The 17275-nt window shown below is 40.4% G+C and overlaps 2 protein-coding genes across 2 annotated transcripts in view; one reads left to right on the top strand and one right to left on the bottom strand.

Annotated features, from left to right (window-relative positions):
- LOC122333005 (rab3 GTPase-activating protein catalytic subunit-like) overlaps positions 1–3569 on the bottom strand; it is a 36789-nt gene extending 33220 nt beyond the window's left edge. Inside the window, 5 exon segments of the mRNA XM_043230483.1 lie at positions 819–897; positions 974–1106; positions 2130–2221; positions 3272–3326; positions 3468–3569. Of these exon segments, the coding sequence (XP_043086418.1) occupies positions 819–897; positions 974–1106; positions 2130–2221; positions 3272–3326; positions 3468–3518 (410 nt within the window). The 5' untranslated portion in view covers positions 3519–3569.
- Positions 3570–3920: 351 nt separating this feature from the next.
- Positions 3921–16941, top strand: LOC122333004 (UBX domain-containing protein 4-like). Its single transcript, XM_043230482.1, has 13 exons — positions 3921–4100; positions 6004–6106; positions 6189–6217; positions 6500–6618; positions 11119–11179; positions 11319–11421; positions 11873–11927; positions 12000–12164; positions 13498–13625; positions 13730–13832; positions 13906–14037; positions 15363–15550; positions 15906–16941. The coding sequence occupies exons 1-13, from the start codon at positions 4019–4021 to the stop codon at positions 16042–16044; spliced, it is 1407 nt and encodes a 468-aa protein (XP_043086417.1). The 5' UTR covers positions 3921–4018; the 3' UTR covers positions 16045–16941.
- The last annotated feature ends 334 nt before the right edge of the window (positions 16942–17275 follow it).

Below are 17275 nucleotides of genomic sequence, written 5' to 3'. Positions count from 1 at the left end.
AATATTTTCATTTAATTCAACATTCAGACGTTTCATGACGCCTGGTTAGTAGGACAGTGTTTATTCGTGGCTGACAAGCAGTGTGTGTCTGAGAGAGAGCGGCCGGGTGAACAAACACTTCTCCTATATTTTGAATATGGACTGCTATGCCCAGTTCAACCAGTCGCTGTCAATAATACATGCAGCACCTTTAAGACGGTCTCCTTTGATCCTGAAGACCGCTCATCAAGCTAACTCTTATAAGGCTGCGACTATAAAACTATAAGAATTCTGAATACATGAAGACTCTCTGGAATGGATTGAGTTTAGAATTTAAGAGCAGATGGTGCTGCAATCTATTTTTAAATCACTCTCTTGCTGAAGAAGAGCTGAAGACTAATTCCACCTCAGCTCAGAATGCCTTATTTATGTGGTTTGTTTAAACCTTCTCCAATCAAATGAATGATTATTTTAGATTAAAGTGTGTGAAAGGAGCAGAGTACGGCTGTTTCTGAAGCATGCAGCACCATCTGTTTAAAACTGACCATTTATTCTCACAGAGTCTCTAGAGTCTCATTGTATATTCCACCTGCTCTAGACTCTCATCACTTCTTCTCTCAGCATTTATTTTTCCCCAGCTCCAGGCTATCAACGTTTATTCTCCCAGCTCTAGACTCTCATCTAGAGCTACTCTCATTGTTTCTTCTCTCAGCACTAGATTTCACTCTTTATTCTCTCAGCTCTACTCTCATCCTCTATTCTCCCAGCTCTAGACTCTCATCTGGAGTTAAACTCTCATTGTTTCTTCTCTCAGCTCTAGAATCTCGTGATCTTCTCACCATCTGACGAGGCAGTGCGCTCTTGGAGGAAAGTCATTGTTCATGCACAGCAGGTCCTGCATGGCAAGAGGATATGCATCTGAAAGCAAAGACAGTGTTCAGACACACGCAGCAGAGGTCAGAGGTCAGCCGAGCAGGTCAGAGGTCAGGCGTACCTTCCTCCGGCTCATCCCTGCTCTCGTTCTCAGAGGACTCCTGCTTCAGATAGTGATGAGTTATGGAGAACTTGAAGTCAGCGAAGTTGATCTCCTGAGTCGTCTCGTCCCACGAGCCGCTGGTCAGTTCTCCCTGCATCAACACGATTATTAATGATTATTATCACTGAGAGCATCTAAACATGACTTTTAACTGAGATCAAACATTTGCTGAAAAACTAAAGAAGTATACAAATGCTGCCTTGGCATTTAAATTAAGTTAGAGCGCAAATAATAACAACAGTAATAACACTGAAATAAAACCATAATAACTTAAAACAATCAAAACAGCAATATTCATTTAAGATTACTTTGAAAATATATTATAAATGAAACTTGATGAAAACAAAAAAAATGAACTGTGGCCATGAAAGTTAAGTTTAAATGCTAAACTGACTAAATGTAAATAACTTAAACCTAACACTGAAATAAAACTCCTAATAGTAATGTTTATTACAAAATATAGTAAAAAGAAAACATTATTACAAATGAAACTAAATGAAAACAAAAATACTTTTAAATAATAGAAAAACAATTTCAATACTGTTTTTATTGCCATTTAAAATTTTTTGCTTTAATTTTGAAAAACTTAAACATTGGTGTTTCTTGATATTCCTCCTGATATCCCAAATTTATTTTAGTCTCGTTTTCTAGAATAAATTCTGAAACATTCTCGAATTAAGATGTATTTATTTTACAATTAAAAATATAAAGATATAAAGTACATTTCTCTCCTAGAAAAAAAAAAAAAAAAAAAAAAAATTGACAATATGGCAAGAAAAATATTCATGTTTACTTTTTTTAAATTGGGATTATTTTTCTTACCCCCCTTTTTTTTAACTTGATTTAGGCAAAAACAGATTTAGTTATTCAGTCTTAATATCTTTATTAATTTTACTTGTCAAGTAAATGCGTCTTGATTCAATACTTTTTTAGATTTATAACAGAAAACAAGACATAAATACTAAGAAATAAAATCATTTTTGAACTGTAATAGAGAACAAACGGCTGTTAGTAAAATGGAAATAATTCACTGTTAATAATAACTGGTAAGAACTGAGAAGCACCCATGTGTCACAGATCATCAGTGTGTTCATGGGTAATGTAGTTCACTGACCTTCTCCAGAGGTTTCCCAACACGAGAGCCGATCAGTTTCCAGTCATTGAGCACCTCCTCGACCCGAGATATGAATCTACAGCAACATAAACCTATGAATATATAAATCTACTCCTCACAGACTCAATAAAATAATGAAATAAACATATTCGAATGAGACAATAAATATGCTAAGTTTAACACTTTGTGTGTGTGTGTGTGTGTGTGTTATAATGTCGTCAATAAGAGACGGTGATCATAAATAAACCCACATCACACAACATTTAAGAAGCAATAATAAACCCGTTATATGTTAAGATAGCACACTAAAAGTTTCCTGTTGACTTTATTCCACAAGGATTAGACTGTGTGTTGTAAATAAACGGATTTTCCATCATCTGTCACTGAATTGGAGCTTTATTGACGAGGCAGTTCATATTCAAGTTAAAAACAGCCTTAAATCATCAGATATCTGCGTCTGAGCCCGTGAAAAGCGACCAAACATCTGCATCTCAATCAAACGACAGTAACTCAGCACGACATCACTGCACACACACTAATAAACAGACTCTGGAGGATAAGTGTGTCTATCGATTGCAGCTCTCATCAAGTTCAAGGCACTGATGCTTGCATATAGAACAACCACAGACTCGGCACCGGTCTACTTCCACTCACTATTACAAATCTACACACCCTCTAGAAGTCTGAGATCTGCTAGCGAGCGACGCCTCATGGTACCATCTCAAAGAGGCTCGAAATCACTCTCCAGAACTTTCTCGTTCTCTGTTCCTGGCTGGTGGAACGATCTTCCTGCACATATCCGGGAATGCTGGATCTCTGTCAATCTTTAAGAAACTGCTGAAAACTCACATCTTTCAGCAATACCTGACCTCATCATAAAAAAAAAAAAAAAAAAAAAAAAAAAAAAAAAATACTCTCACTGTCTCTGTGTCTCTCTTCTTATCCCCTTGTTTATTCCTTCCCTTCTGGCATGTACTAATTTGAACACTCCCTGTGACTGGGTGTTATAAGCACTTACACTGTCTGTTTTGTCTCTAAAAAAATGAATCGCTGTTGTACTCTCAATTGTAAGTCGCTTTGGATAAAAGCGTCTGCAAAATGACTAAATGTAAATGTAAATGTAAGTGTGTGTTTTTGTGTACTCTCCCATTCCGACGCGGTGGTGAAGTCAGTGATCTCAAACACTTCAGACTCGGGCTGAAACACAAACCAGCGACTCGGTCATTAACAACACGCCCTAATTAAAGCACGTGCGTGTCATAGAACTGCGTGTATTCACATGACACTGACGGAGAATGCCGAGAAAAATTATGTATATTTAGATGAAAGCAAACTCACATCACTGTCCGCCGCCATCTTGGCTCTCTGTTTTTTCCTGTCCAGGTGCATTGTGGGAAATGACGTACACCCGTGGCCCTGATGTTCTGCGTCTGTAAAGCTCTGAAATCAGTATTTAATAAAAAGTAATACATAATTAAATAATTAGTTAACATGTTATGTTTGCTTTAAGTGTAATTTTATTTTTATTATATACTGATAGATTCCGTCTTCATAATAAATAACGTTTTGGCTTATATTTTATGCTTCTATAACTCTCCTTTTTGATATATGCATTGCCGTCTGTTGTACTTTCGGTTCTGGATTTATATATTACATTAAAAATAAAGCGTTCCTGACAAACTACATTAAATTATATCCACCTATAATATCGTTTATTCGCTTTGTACGCTACCTGTCATGTTGTGCCTGCGCCTCACGATTAAACTACATTTCCCAGAGTTCTTTGCGTCAAACTGCTTCCGTGTTCCGCGCGCAGCTTCCGGCAGCTGTGAGTTGTCGAATCTTTGGGAACCGCAGCAGAACAGAGCTTCATCATCGTCATCTTCATCATGCGCTGGTTCGAGGGCTCGATCCCGGCGGCCATCGCGGCAGCTAAACAGCGCAGATGTGTGTTTGTGGTGGTCATCACAGGTACGAACACACACACACACACACACATCACCGTCATCGTCACACCGGATTGTGTTCGGTGACAGCTGATGATGAGGAGGCTAGTCTTCATCAGCTTAAAGAGTCTCACAGCAGCGCCGCCGCTTAATTAACATATTTACCTCAGAACGCGTTTGAGCGCCAAATCAGTAAAATGTGTCCGGTTAGAACCGGATTATAAGTGTGTGTGTGTGTGTGTGTGTGTGTGTGTGTGTGTGTCTGTCTGTCTGTCTGTCTGTCTGTCTGTCTGTCTGTCTGTCTGTCTGTCTGTGTCTGTTTGTGAGATGTATCTGTGTATTAGACAGAGGTGTGTGTGTTAGAGAGAGAGCTCTGTGTGTGTATATTAGAGAGAGAGAGAGAGGTGTGTGTGTATTAGAGAGAGAGGTGTGTGTGTATTAGAGAGAGAGAGAGGTGTGTGTGTATTAGAGAGAGAGAGAGAGAGAGAGGTGTGTGTATTAGAGAGAGAGAGAGAGGTGTGTGTGTGTATTAGAGAGAGAGAGAGAGAGAGAGGTGTGTGTATTAGAGAGAGAGAGAGAGAGAGAGAGGTGTGTGTGTATTAGAGAGAGAGAGAGAGTGTGTGTGTATTAGAGAGAGAGAGAGATGTGTGTGTGTATTAGAGAGAGAGAGAGAGATGTGTGTGTGTTTTAGAGAGAGAGAGAGGTGTGTGTGTGTATTAGAGAGAGAGAGAGAGAGAGAGATGTATGTGTGTGTGTATTAGAGAGAGAGAGAGAGAGAGGTGTGTGTGTGTGTGTATGAGAGAGAGAGAGAGAGGTGTGTGTGTGTATTAGAGAGAGAGAGGTGTGTGTGTGTATTAGAGAGAGAGAGAGAGAGAGAGAGTGTGTGTGTATTAGAGAGAGAGAGAGAGAGAGAGAGGTGTGTATTAGAGAGTGTGTGTGTTTGTTTATTAAACAGAGAGAAAGTGTGTGTGATATGAGTGTATAATGTGTATCATGACACAGTTAGATCAGTGTTACAGGGAGAGGGTGAATCATGTCCCCATTTATCAGAACGCTTATAAATTATACAGAATAAGTTTTTTGGGGAAAGTAAAACTTGAAAAATGTGCTTTAATTTAAAGGAAATTAAATAATCATTAAAAGTAATTACACACAATAAAACAAGGACGTTTTAAAAGTTGCTCATAGTAACAAAAGAATTGGGGACAACACAAACTGAAAAAACATATTTTATTACAGAAACAGGTTATACATAGAAAGTACTAATATTCATAAAAATATCCAGCGTTCAGCATCTAGCTCTGAGGAATCTGGACACCTGAGCGATTCTCCAGAGATGATTCACACTCACTGAAACCTTTAAAATCATGAAACAATATTATGAAATTATATGAATTTAATTATTTAATAAACTAAAAAATATTTTAGGGCCCTATCAAATGTTTGATTCCAACCTTGTGTTTTATTTGTACTTTATTATTTATTTTTAATTTCTGTGTTTTAGCATGTCTAATTATTTTAAAGCATAAAAATAAGTTTTATTTATTCTTATAATAGCCAGATGATTTTTTCCCCCAGGAAATTCTGTGCTGTGTATTTATACCATTGTTAAGGCATAAAACATTACTATGTGTGTGTGTGTGTGTGTGTTTGAGAGAAAGTAAAAAACTTTTTATAGACGCTCTTTTATTTCTATCTTGAACAACCAACCAATCACAGTCTTCATAGTCTGAACGTTTTTGTCTTTCCTCGCTCAGTTGCTCTCAGATTGGTCCTGAATCACTTTTAAGCTAAAACTCCTAGTTAGTCGTTGTTAAGATAAATGAATACCTTTGGAGAGTCCCCACATTACATAAAAACACGTGTGTGTGTGTGTGTGTGTGTGTGTGTGTGTGTGTGTGTGTTCGCTCTGCTCTCTCTCTCTGCAGGGAGTGATGATCAGTCCTCTCAGCTGATGTCCAGTTGGGAGACGGACAGTGTGTGGGAAGCAGCTCAGAACTGCTGTGTGGCCATCCGAGTGGACGCTGAGAGGTGAGACGTCACGAGCCAGACATCAGTGATCTCAGTAATCTGTGATTTCAGTGACTGATTTGTCCATCTCTTGTTCCTCCAGTGAAGCATGTGTCCAGTTCTCTCAGATCTGTATCCTTTGCTGCTGTTCTGAGGATTAATTATAAACACCATTTAGAATTAAAATGATTCATTTTAATAAATAATCATGTTCTGTGAATTCTAGACAGGCACCGATATCTTCAACATCGCTCTACAGTACAATATTCTGCATGTTAGTATTACTTTCTGTGATTATAGCGGAAGCTAAACACAAGCTCTGGTCAGTTCTAGACTCAGTACTCGTGACCCGGTTTACGGAACAGATGAGTTCACTGTAGATCAGACGGGTTCTTTAACTCTGAGCTCGTCCAGATCCGGTGGTGTGTATCCCGTCCAGCTTCTTCATCGGAGAGAACGGCATTCCTCTAGAAGTGATCGCCGGCAGCGTGACGGAGGACGAGCTCAAGCGCAGGATCAGCAAAGTCTCACAGGTGAACACACACATCACACACACACACACACACCTCACATCACACACTCATCACACACACACACACACACTCATCACTCACACACACACACACTCATCTCACACACACTGATCACTCACACACACACACACACACACACACACACACTCATCACACACACACACACACACACACACACACACACTCATCTCACACACACACACACTCATCACTCACACACAATCAATCAATCAATCATTTTTATTTATATAGCGCTTTTAACAACACAGGTTGCATCAAAGCACTGTACAGTATAATGACAGGGATATATAGTGACGAGAGTGACCAATTTCTTATTAAATGCAGAGACGGTCTCTGTAGTCAATTCAACGATAGTCACTAGAAGTTAAGTGTCCCCAACCAAGCAAGCCAGAGGCGACAGCGGCAAGGAAACAAAACCCCATGCATATAGAATGGAGAAAAAAAAAACCTTGGGAGAAACCAGACTCAGTTGGGGTCAGTTCTCCTCTGACCGGACGCCCAGCACTTAACTTCCAGTTCAATTTTAAACGCAGCTGTGTCAGATAGTGTAAATGACTTGAGTGTGTGCGTGTGTGTGTGTGCATCAGGATCTGGTGATCTGTCGACGGGCGCATCTAGGTTTTCTGGTCTCTGATGAACATAATCTCTGGGTGCTGATCCACCATCTAGTCTGGATACAAACTGTGAAAACAGATTGAGAAAGAAACAGGACTAATATTAGCGTAGATGCCATTCTTTTTACGATGTCACAAGTACATCGTATTTTAGGAGTAGTGTTCCCGGTTCCAGCAAATCTAAGTAATGCAGCCTAAAAATCCTTTAACGGATTTGAATAATAAAAGGTGTGTTGGTGTGTTATGTGTAGGCTAAGTTAAAAGATGTGTCTTTAATCTAGATTTAAACTGGCAGAGTGTGTCTGCTTCCCGAACAGAGTTAGGGAGATTGTTCCAGAGTTTAGGTGCTAGATAGGAAAAGGATCTGCCGCCCGCAGTTGATTTTGATATTCTAGGTATTATCAAATGGCCAGAGTTTTGAGAACGTAGCGGACGTGCAGGACTATAATGTGATAAGAGCTCGCTCAAGTATTGAGGAGCTAAACCATTCAGGGCTTTATAGGTAATTAATAAGATTTTAAAATCTATTCGATGTTTGATAGGAGCCAGTGCAGTGTTGACAGAACCGGGCTAATATGATCATACTTCCTAGTTCTAGTAAGGACTCTGGCTGCTGCGTTTTGGACTAGCTGAAGTTTGTTTATTAAGCGTGCAGAACAACCACCCAATAAAGCATTACAATAATCTAACCTTGAGGTCATAAACGCATGAATTAATATTTCTGCATTAGAGGTTGAAAGCATAGGTCGTAATTTAGATATATTTTTAAGATGGAAAACGCAGTTTTACAGATGCTAGAAACATGATTTTCAAAGGAAAGATTGCTGTCAAACAGCACACCTAGGTTCCTAACTGATGATGAAGAATTAACAGAGCTGCCATCAAGTGATAGGCTGTGTTCTAGATTATTATATGTGGGGTTTTTAGGTCCAATTATTAGCACCTCTGTTTTTTCAGAATTTAACATTAAGAAGTTACTCATCATCCAGCTTTTTATATCGACTATGCATTCTGTTAGATTCTCAATTTGGTGTGTATCACCAGGCTGCGCTGAAATATAGAGCTGAGTATCATCAGCATAGCAGTGAAAGCTAACACCATGACTCCTGATAATATCTCCCAGAGGTAACATGTATAGGTTGAAAAGTAAAAGTCCTAGCACTGAGCCTTGAGGAACTCCATATTTCACTTTTGATCGATATGATACCTCCTCATTTAATGCCACAAACTGATAGCGGTCAGATAGATATGATGTAAACCATGCTAAGGCGCTTCCTCTAATGCCAACATAGTTTTCTAGTCTATCCAAGAGAATGTTGTGATCGATAGTATCGAATGCTGCGCTAAGATCTAATAGCACTAATAACGAGATAAAACCACGATCAGATGATAGAAGCAGGTCATTAGTAACTCTAATGAGAGCAGTCTCAGTACTATGGTACGGTCTAAAACCTGATTGGAAATCCTCACAGACACCATTTTTTCTAAAAAGGAATACAGTTGTGAGGATACTACCTTTCTAGTATCTTTGACAGAAAAGGGAGATTAGAGATTGGTCTGTAATTTACTAAGTCTTTGGGATCAAGATGTGGTTTCTTAATGAGAGGTTTAACTACAGCCAGTTTAAAGGTTTTGGGAACATATCCTAATGACAATGATGAATTAATAATGTTCAAAATAGGATCTATGACTTCTGGAAGCAGATCTTTTAATAGTTTAGATGGAATAGGGTCTAACATACATGTTGCTGGTTTAGATGATTTAACAAGTTTGTACAAGTCTTCTTCTCCTATAATAGAGAAAGAGTGTAATTTTTCCTTAGGGGAACTAAAGCTCATTATCTGATGTGAAACTGTAGTTGACGGCTGCATAGTTACAATTTTATCTCTGATGGTATCAATCTTAGAAGTAAAGAAATTCATGAACTCATTGCAGCTATACTCTTGGGGCATATTAGCACCTGCTGATGCTTTATTTTTGTTAATTTAGTCACTGTACTGAATAAATACCGGGGTTGTGTTTGTTTTCTTCTAAAAGGGATGAAAAATAATCAGATCTTGCTATTTTTAATGCTTTTCTGTATGACAGCATACTCTCCCGCCAGGCAATACTGTAAATACTTCTAATTTAGTTTTTCTCCACCTGCGCTCCATTTTCCGGGCTGCTCTCTTTAGGTGCGTGTGTTGTCATTATACCATGGAGTCAGATTGTTTTCTTTTATCTTTTTTAAGTGCAAAGGAGCAACTGTATCTAAAGTGCTAGAAAAAAGAGAGTGCATAGTTTCTGTTACATCATCAAGTTTTTGCATCGTATTGGATGAGCTAAGGAATTGAGATAAGTCAGGAAGGTTATTTAGAAAGCTTTCTTTTGTGGTGGAAGTGATGGTTCTACCATACTTGTAATAAGGTGCAGAGTTTACAGGTTTAACTATACAGAGTTCACACAAGACTAGATAGTGATCTGAAATGTCATCACTTTGCTGCAGTACTTCAACCATTTTAACATCCATTCCATGTGACAGTATTAGATCTAGAGTATGATTTCTACAATAAGTAGGTCCAGAGACGTGTTGTCTAACCCCAACAGAGTTCAAAATGTCTAAGAAAGCTGATCCTAATGAGTCTTTTTCATTATCAACATGGATATTAAAATCGCCAACAATTAAGACTTTATCTGCGGCCAGTACTAACCCAGTTAGAAAATCAGCAAATTCTTTGATGAAATCTGTGCTGTGCCCTGGTGGCCTGTATACAGTAGCCAGTACAAACATGACAGAAGATTTATCACTAGCACATGATTCTGTAGATAATGTTATATGCAGCACCAAAACTTCAAATGAGTTATACTTAAAGCCTGCCCTCTGAGAAGTACTAAGAATATTGTTATAAATTGTAGCAACACCTCCCCTCTACCTTTTAAACGTGGCTCATTTTTATAGAAATAATTTTGGGGTAGATTCATTTAGAGTAATATAATCATCTGGTTTTAGCCAGGTTTCTGTCAAACAAAGCAAATCTAGCTTCTGATCATTGATCAAATCATATACATAAAGTGCTTTTGTGGAAAGTGATCTAATATTTAGCGAGCCAAGTTTTATCGTTTGCTTATTTGAATTATAGGTAGTTTTAATTTGTTGGACATTAATTAAATTATTGCTTTTGATTAGGTTTGGACGTTCTCTGCATATTCTAATTCGGGGAACAGACACAGTCTCTATAGTGTGATATCTAGGTGAAAGAGTCTCTATGTGCTGAGAATTAACTGCCTTCTGTGACGTGAGGCAGCTAGCAGACGGTCGGTTTAGCCGGTCTGTCTGCTTCCTGACCTGGGCACTAGTTGGTCATGTTGGAGCTCACACACACACACACACACACACACTCATCACTCACACACACACACACACACACACACTCATCACACACACACACACACACACACACACACACTCACTCACTCACACACACACACACACACACACACACACACACTCATCTCACACACACTCATCACACACACACACACACTCTCACTCACACACACACACACACACACACACACACACACACACACTCACTCTCACACACACTCATCACACACACACACACTCATCACTCACACACACACACACACACACACACACACACACACACTCACACACACACACACACACACACACACACACTCATCTCACACACACTCATCTCACACACACTCATCACACACACACACACACACACACTCACTCACTCACACACACACACACACACACACACACTCATCTCACACACACTCATCACACACACACACACTCTCTCTCACGGTCAGTCACACACACACACACACACTAATGAGTTCTTGTGTCCAGATGCACACGCAGCAGATGAGCGCTGAGAGAGCCAATGAGACGGAGGAGGCCGCATCTAAAGGTGAGCTCTGATTGGCTGCAGGACGTTCTCGTCTGTGCTTTCAGAGGAGTTTCAGTCTCGGTGTGCTCTGCTGATTTAGTTTCAGGAGTCGTTAACATACAAACCAGGGAGAGTCTGAGTTTGATTCCTCTCTTCTCAGAATCCCTGTCCGTGCCGATGGAGGAAGACGGAGCATCAGGTCACATGACTCCAGCAGAAGATGCGTCTCAGCCGGACGAAGCTCTGGACAGTAAAGTAGAGAGGTCAGCAGAGACTGAACAGATCAGTTTTCTTCATGCCGCTGAGGAAAGACATTCCAAGTCAAAAGCTGCCGAATTTTTCTGATTTTTAATGCTTTTTAAAGAACTCTCTTCTTCTTCTTTAAGTGCAGGAAAGCAGTAATAATGTGAAAAATCTTTACTATTTAGAATATCTGTTTTCTATTTTAATATATTTTAAACTGTATTTCATTCCTGTGCTTTATAAGCTCAATGTTCAGCATCCTTACTTCAGTCTTCAGTGTCATCCTTCAGAAATCATTTAAAAAAAAAACAAGACTGCAAAACAGCTGGGTAGAATTTAAGAAGACAATTTAGACATTTGTACTAAAAAACAAGACAAGCCTACTTCCTGTTTTGCAGTGGTGTCTGAAGCTGGGATGTTCAGCAGATTCTTTTTCAGTATGTACTTGTTCTTACTCCTTTTCCTGTGTAGGATAACAAAGAAGCTGGAGGAAAGACGTGAGCAGAAGAAGAAAGCAGAAGAAGAGGTAATTCTGTCGTAACGCTCTGAATTAAAGGATGAACGCTAAGCGTACGTGATCTTTCTCTGACGTGAACAGAACGAGCTGAGGAAGGAGGTGGAGAGGCGTAAGATGGGCAAGGAGATGCTGGACTTCAAGAAGAAGCAGGAGGAGGAGAAAACCAAGCGTCTGCTGGAGGAGAGGAACCGAGAGAAGGCTGAGGAGCGAGCGGCCAGAGAACGGGTCAAGCAGCAGATCGCTCTGGTACCACACACACACACACACACACACACACACACACACACACACACACACACACACACACACAGCCTGATGTTAGGTGAGCGTCGGCAGCTCTATCAGCGGAGCACGAGATCATGATGATGATGATGATGATGATGATTCAGTGCTGCCGCGTACTTCTTTTAAAACACTGAGGAAACGAGAACATCATATCAGAACTGAAACAAAGCCATTTTTATCACATTATCTAGAGAGACATCTGTCACCGTTTCAGACGCATCTCATACAAGAGAGAAGATGTTTAGAAAGACATGAAAAATTAATACAAGTTCAACTTTTAAAAAACACGTCTCCAGAGTTTATGTCCTACATCTCATGTTCTTAAATGAACCAGGGCTCTGTGTGATTGCTTTATCTCATATCTGGTTTTGAATTGTTCAAGCAAGGGAATTATTTATGGTTTATACACATTTTGCACTTTTTTCAAAAATTGTTTTATGGCTTTGAATAAACGTGCATTAGTAATTTTTGGCTCAGAGCGCCCTCTTGTGGAGAAAGCCTCTTTGCCCTCTAAGAAAATTAAGCCTTATAAATTTGAATATTGAATAATAAAACCAACTTATTTTTTCAGCCATTTTGACAGCTCTATTATACAGTGCTCTCAGTCTCTGCCTGCTGAACATGTTTGTGATTACAGGAGCTGATGATTCAGCTTTTGGTATTAAAATAGTACTGCTATTACTACATAACTAGTGTGACACACACATTTCTATTTTAGAAATGTATTCTATTTCTACAGCACCGCTGCTGGAACAACAACATGCATACTATATAAGAGTAGATCATCTCAGGTGTTAAACATATCTACTATTAGTTTGAGCTTGTAGTCATACTCAAAACAACAGATAAATGACCTGAAATCTTAATCAATTAAAGCAAACACATGTTAAAACTTCAAACATGATGCGAACAGACCTTTTAAGCTTTTGTTTGATGGAAAGTCCAGCTCCAGCTGAAAACATGCTTAAAAACATGTCTCACATCTCGAATGATCTAGTAATCATCTGCTGTGAAAATAAAGCATAACTGATGGCCTTTGTGTTTCCAAGCATGCACTAAACTCACATCACGAGCAATAAAGGAGTTGACTGCATTGATTATAGATTTAACAGAGCCTTTCTGAGAGGCAGAAAACACCGGATCACGAGCTGATCGTCTGAACCAGCTTCGACTCGAAACACGCAGCAAAAACAGAGCTGATGAAGAGATGGAGCCGTATTGAGTGTGCGTTCGTTTCTCAGATGAATGTGGTGACACGCCGGTAGGGTCAGGTCTGTTGTGGTTTGTTCCTCAGGACCGTGCTGACCGAGCGGCTCGTTACGCTCAGAGCCAGGCGGAGGTGGAAGCGGCTCGGGTCGCTGCCCTTCAGGCCAGAGCCTCAGAACAAGAGTCCAGGAGAGACGCCGCTCAGAGAGAGAGGAGGTCAGCTGCTGAACGCTGCACTGAACATACTGAACAATCAGTGCTTCTGCGTATGGTTTCTGGAGATCGTTAGTCCTGACGATGTTTTCTTCTTCTGGTCTCAGTGCGTTTGCAAGGATTCAGTTCCGTCTGCCGGACGGCTCGTCCTTCACTAACCAGTTCCCCTCAGAGACCCGTCTGCTGGAGGCCCGGCGCTTCGCTGCTCAGGTCAGAGCCTGCCATGCCGCTCTTTAATGACTGTATGATGGTGGAGTCAGAAGTGACCCGTGTTCTCCTGCAGGAGGTGGGCGGCCGATACGGTCAGTTCTCTCTGGCCACCATGTTCCCCCGGAGAGAGTTCACCGACGAAGACCTACAGAGATCACTGCTGGAGCTGGAGCTGACCCCCAGTGCCTCCATCGTGCTGCTCCCAGTGAGAGACACACACACACACACACACACACACACACACAGATACAGATACGCACTTACCCACAAACAGATACACACACACAGTATCAGATACACACACAGACACACACACACACAGATACAGATACACACACACAGATACAGATACGCACTTACCCACAAACAGATACACACACACAGTATCAGATACACACACACACACAGACACACACACATACAGATACACACACACACACACACACACACACACACACACACACAGATACAGATACGCACTTACCCACAAACAGATACACACACACAGTATCAGATACACACACAGACACACACACACACAGATACAGATACACACACACAGATACAGATACGCACTTACCCACAAACAGATACACACACACAGTATCAGATACACACACACACACAGACACACACACATACAGATACACACACACACACACACACACAGATACAGATACGCACTTACCCACAAACAGATACACACACACAGTATCAGATACACACACACATACACAGATAAAGATGCATACACACACACACACACATAGATACAGCTGGTCATGTTTTTCTCTACAATTGTATTTTTTTTGTCAGACACCACAGATCTATGCAGTGATAAATAGAGCTGCACGATTAATAGAAATGAAATCATAATCAGTATTCGGCCGAAGCTGTGACAGTCGTGTGTGTCTCGTGAGAGAAGCACAGTTCTGTGATCAGCAGAAATCTTATAGAAAGTAAAACACACCTCAGAAGAAACTCTGTGAATCTCTGTAGCACTAGCTGAATAAACCGAGGATTGAACTGCTTTCATTGATTCAGCGGGAAAATAAACACACGTAGAATGAAATGCTAAGAGAGTTTGGAATAAAAACATGTTATTTAATGTAATATTTTGTGGGACAAGTGGTTCATAAATGCTGTGGAAAGATGTTGCTTTTCTAAATACACATAATAAAAGACTCAAGTCAGGAAGGAGCTCAGAAGCAGCTGGTCTGCAGTTATGAACGTGAACTACAGGATCATTCGTTTCCAGCCGCAGCGTGTCTCTGATGAATGATGTGTGTTATCTTTCTTCTGCAGTTCTCTGATCACAGAACCGTGCTCAAAACAAACCCACAATCTCTCCTCTAAAAACCTTTATCTGTAATCTGACGACAAAACCACAAGCATTTTGATCCTGGCTTCATCCAAAGTTCAGGTTTATGTTCTCAATGAATATTCAATGAGACACTTGAGGCGTGTTTGAGGAGCTTGTAGTGCTGGTGGTCACGTGACGTGAATGCTGTGCTGTGATTGGTCCTGCAGCAGTCCAGCAGTGCTGTGGTGCGCTCGTCAGCGTCCGGAGGCGTCTGGACAGTGCTGGGGTCACTGCTGTACCCGCTGCTGTCCGTCTGGAGGTACATCAGCAGCTTCCTGTTCAGCAGCGCTCCTGCTGCTCCTCCACCGGCCCCCCAGAACACACACGGCCCCGGGGCCGCCGCAGAGCCAAAGAGGTGCGTTTCTGACCGCTCTGACCTCGCATTAAAGGGATCGTGATAATCGTGGGCGGGGCTAAACGGGCAGCTATGTAGAATAGGAGGTGGGGCTAAATGGGCAGCGCCCTTGAATTGTGGGCGGGGCTGTGATATATAGGGGTAGACTATGTCCTTTGGTACACGAAAGAAAAACTACAAATAACACGAGAAAAACTTATCTTCATTTGTAGAGGTTTATCTTCAATGTTAGAGGTGTTTTGTGTGTTTTTTTTATTAATCTTTGATACGTCCCTTTAACCTGCTGTAAACACATTGGCACTCGCTGAGAAACGCTGTGAGATACAGATGAATTTCTGCTGGTTTTCTGCTCCAGAGATGCAGTTCGTAAGAGGATCCTTGAGAAGAGGCCCGAGGACTTCAAGAAAGATGGTAAAATATACGGCTACGGACTCAAGAAGACAACGAGGGGCGACAACAACACCTGGAACGGTAACTCCACGCAGCAGATGTAGCTCTGGTGGTTTCTGATCTCCATCCCTCTTCCTCCGGCTCCACCCCGCATGGGTCAATCTAACTGCTTTAACCAGGTGACTCCGGCATCGCCAGGATTGATTTAATACAGTAATCGCCGCTGAGAAAGCGGCCTGTTGTGAAAATATCTGACGGTTTGTGGCGTTTTATCTGGAGGTTTTAACCCCTCAGCGTCATAAACCGCTTCGGCAATAGAATGTCTTTCTACTAGTTTGAGCACAGATGCTACTTGATCCTTTAACGATAGAATAAAAGATGTTTTTCAATGAAACGCTTCGACTGCAGTCATTCTTCTCTTTTGATTTTTTTTTTTGCTTCTTTTTAATCTTCTACAACTGTCTGTGTGTTTTCATCAATGTCTGCGAATTTATGAATCATGTGACAATCTTTTGCAAAAATTCATCCGTTACTATTATCTGTTGTACTCTGTGTGATCATAGTTTGTAATTCATATTAAAGCTAAAAGTATTTTGGGTTCTCATTCTTTTACTGTATGCTTTGTCCGGTTTCTTTGAGTTCTGCTGCACAGAGATCAGAAGGTCAGGTGAGGCAGATTATGATTGTGTTTATTCGCATTATAACGTTTCAGATAGAAGCAAACTTTTGTGTATCAAAGTTTCATACCTTCAGAATGATTGAGAATGAGTTTGACTCGTGCTCCAGGGCTGTTGACTTATTAACGAACAAAAAACATGCAGTAAAAATGAAAATCATAATGCTTTTCTAACAGGAAACACATTTTAAAAACAAAGCATGAGAGCATGAGGCCTCCAGCAGACGATGAAGAGATAAAAGGTGGTTCTATATTCACTTCTAAAAGCAAATGTTGTGTTTTCAGTGATTTATTTGTGTCACATTAAAGAGACGGTTCACACGAATATAAAGATTGTCGTCATTTACTTAACTCGAGATGTTTCAAACCTGTGTGCGTTTCTTTTATTGATCACAAACGTAGATGTTTTGAAGAAGGTCCCCACTTGTGCAGTATAGAAAGAAAAAACACGAAGTCAATAGGGACCTGCGTCTCTTATGGAATAACATGAGGGTGAGTACATGATGGCCATTTTCATTTTTTTTTAGGTGAAATGTCCCTTTAAATGTCTTTGAAATTTCCTTATTCGGTAGCAAATATATTATCAAGTTATTATCAAAGTGATTTTTGGCAGCTGACAGGCCTACTGAAGAACGTCTAGAGACTATTAGAACACTAGT

The sequence above is a fragment of the Puntigrus tetrazona genome, unplaced genomic scaffold (assembly GCF_018831695.1).
Source record: "Puntigrus tetrazona isolate hp1 unplaced genomic scaffold, ASM1883169v1 S000000170, whole genome shotgun sequence".
NCBI lineage: Eukaryota > Metazoa > Chordata > Actinopteri > Cypriniformes > Cyprinidae > Puntigrus > Puntigrus tetrazona.
The sequence above is the reverse complement of the archived record's forward strand: the minus strand, read 5'-3'. Positions and strand labels throughout refer to the sequence as shown.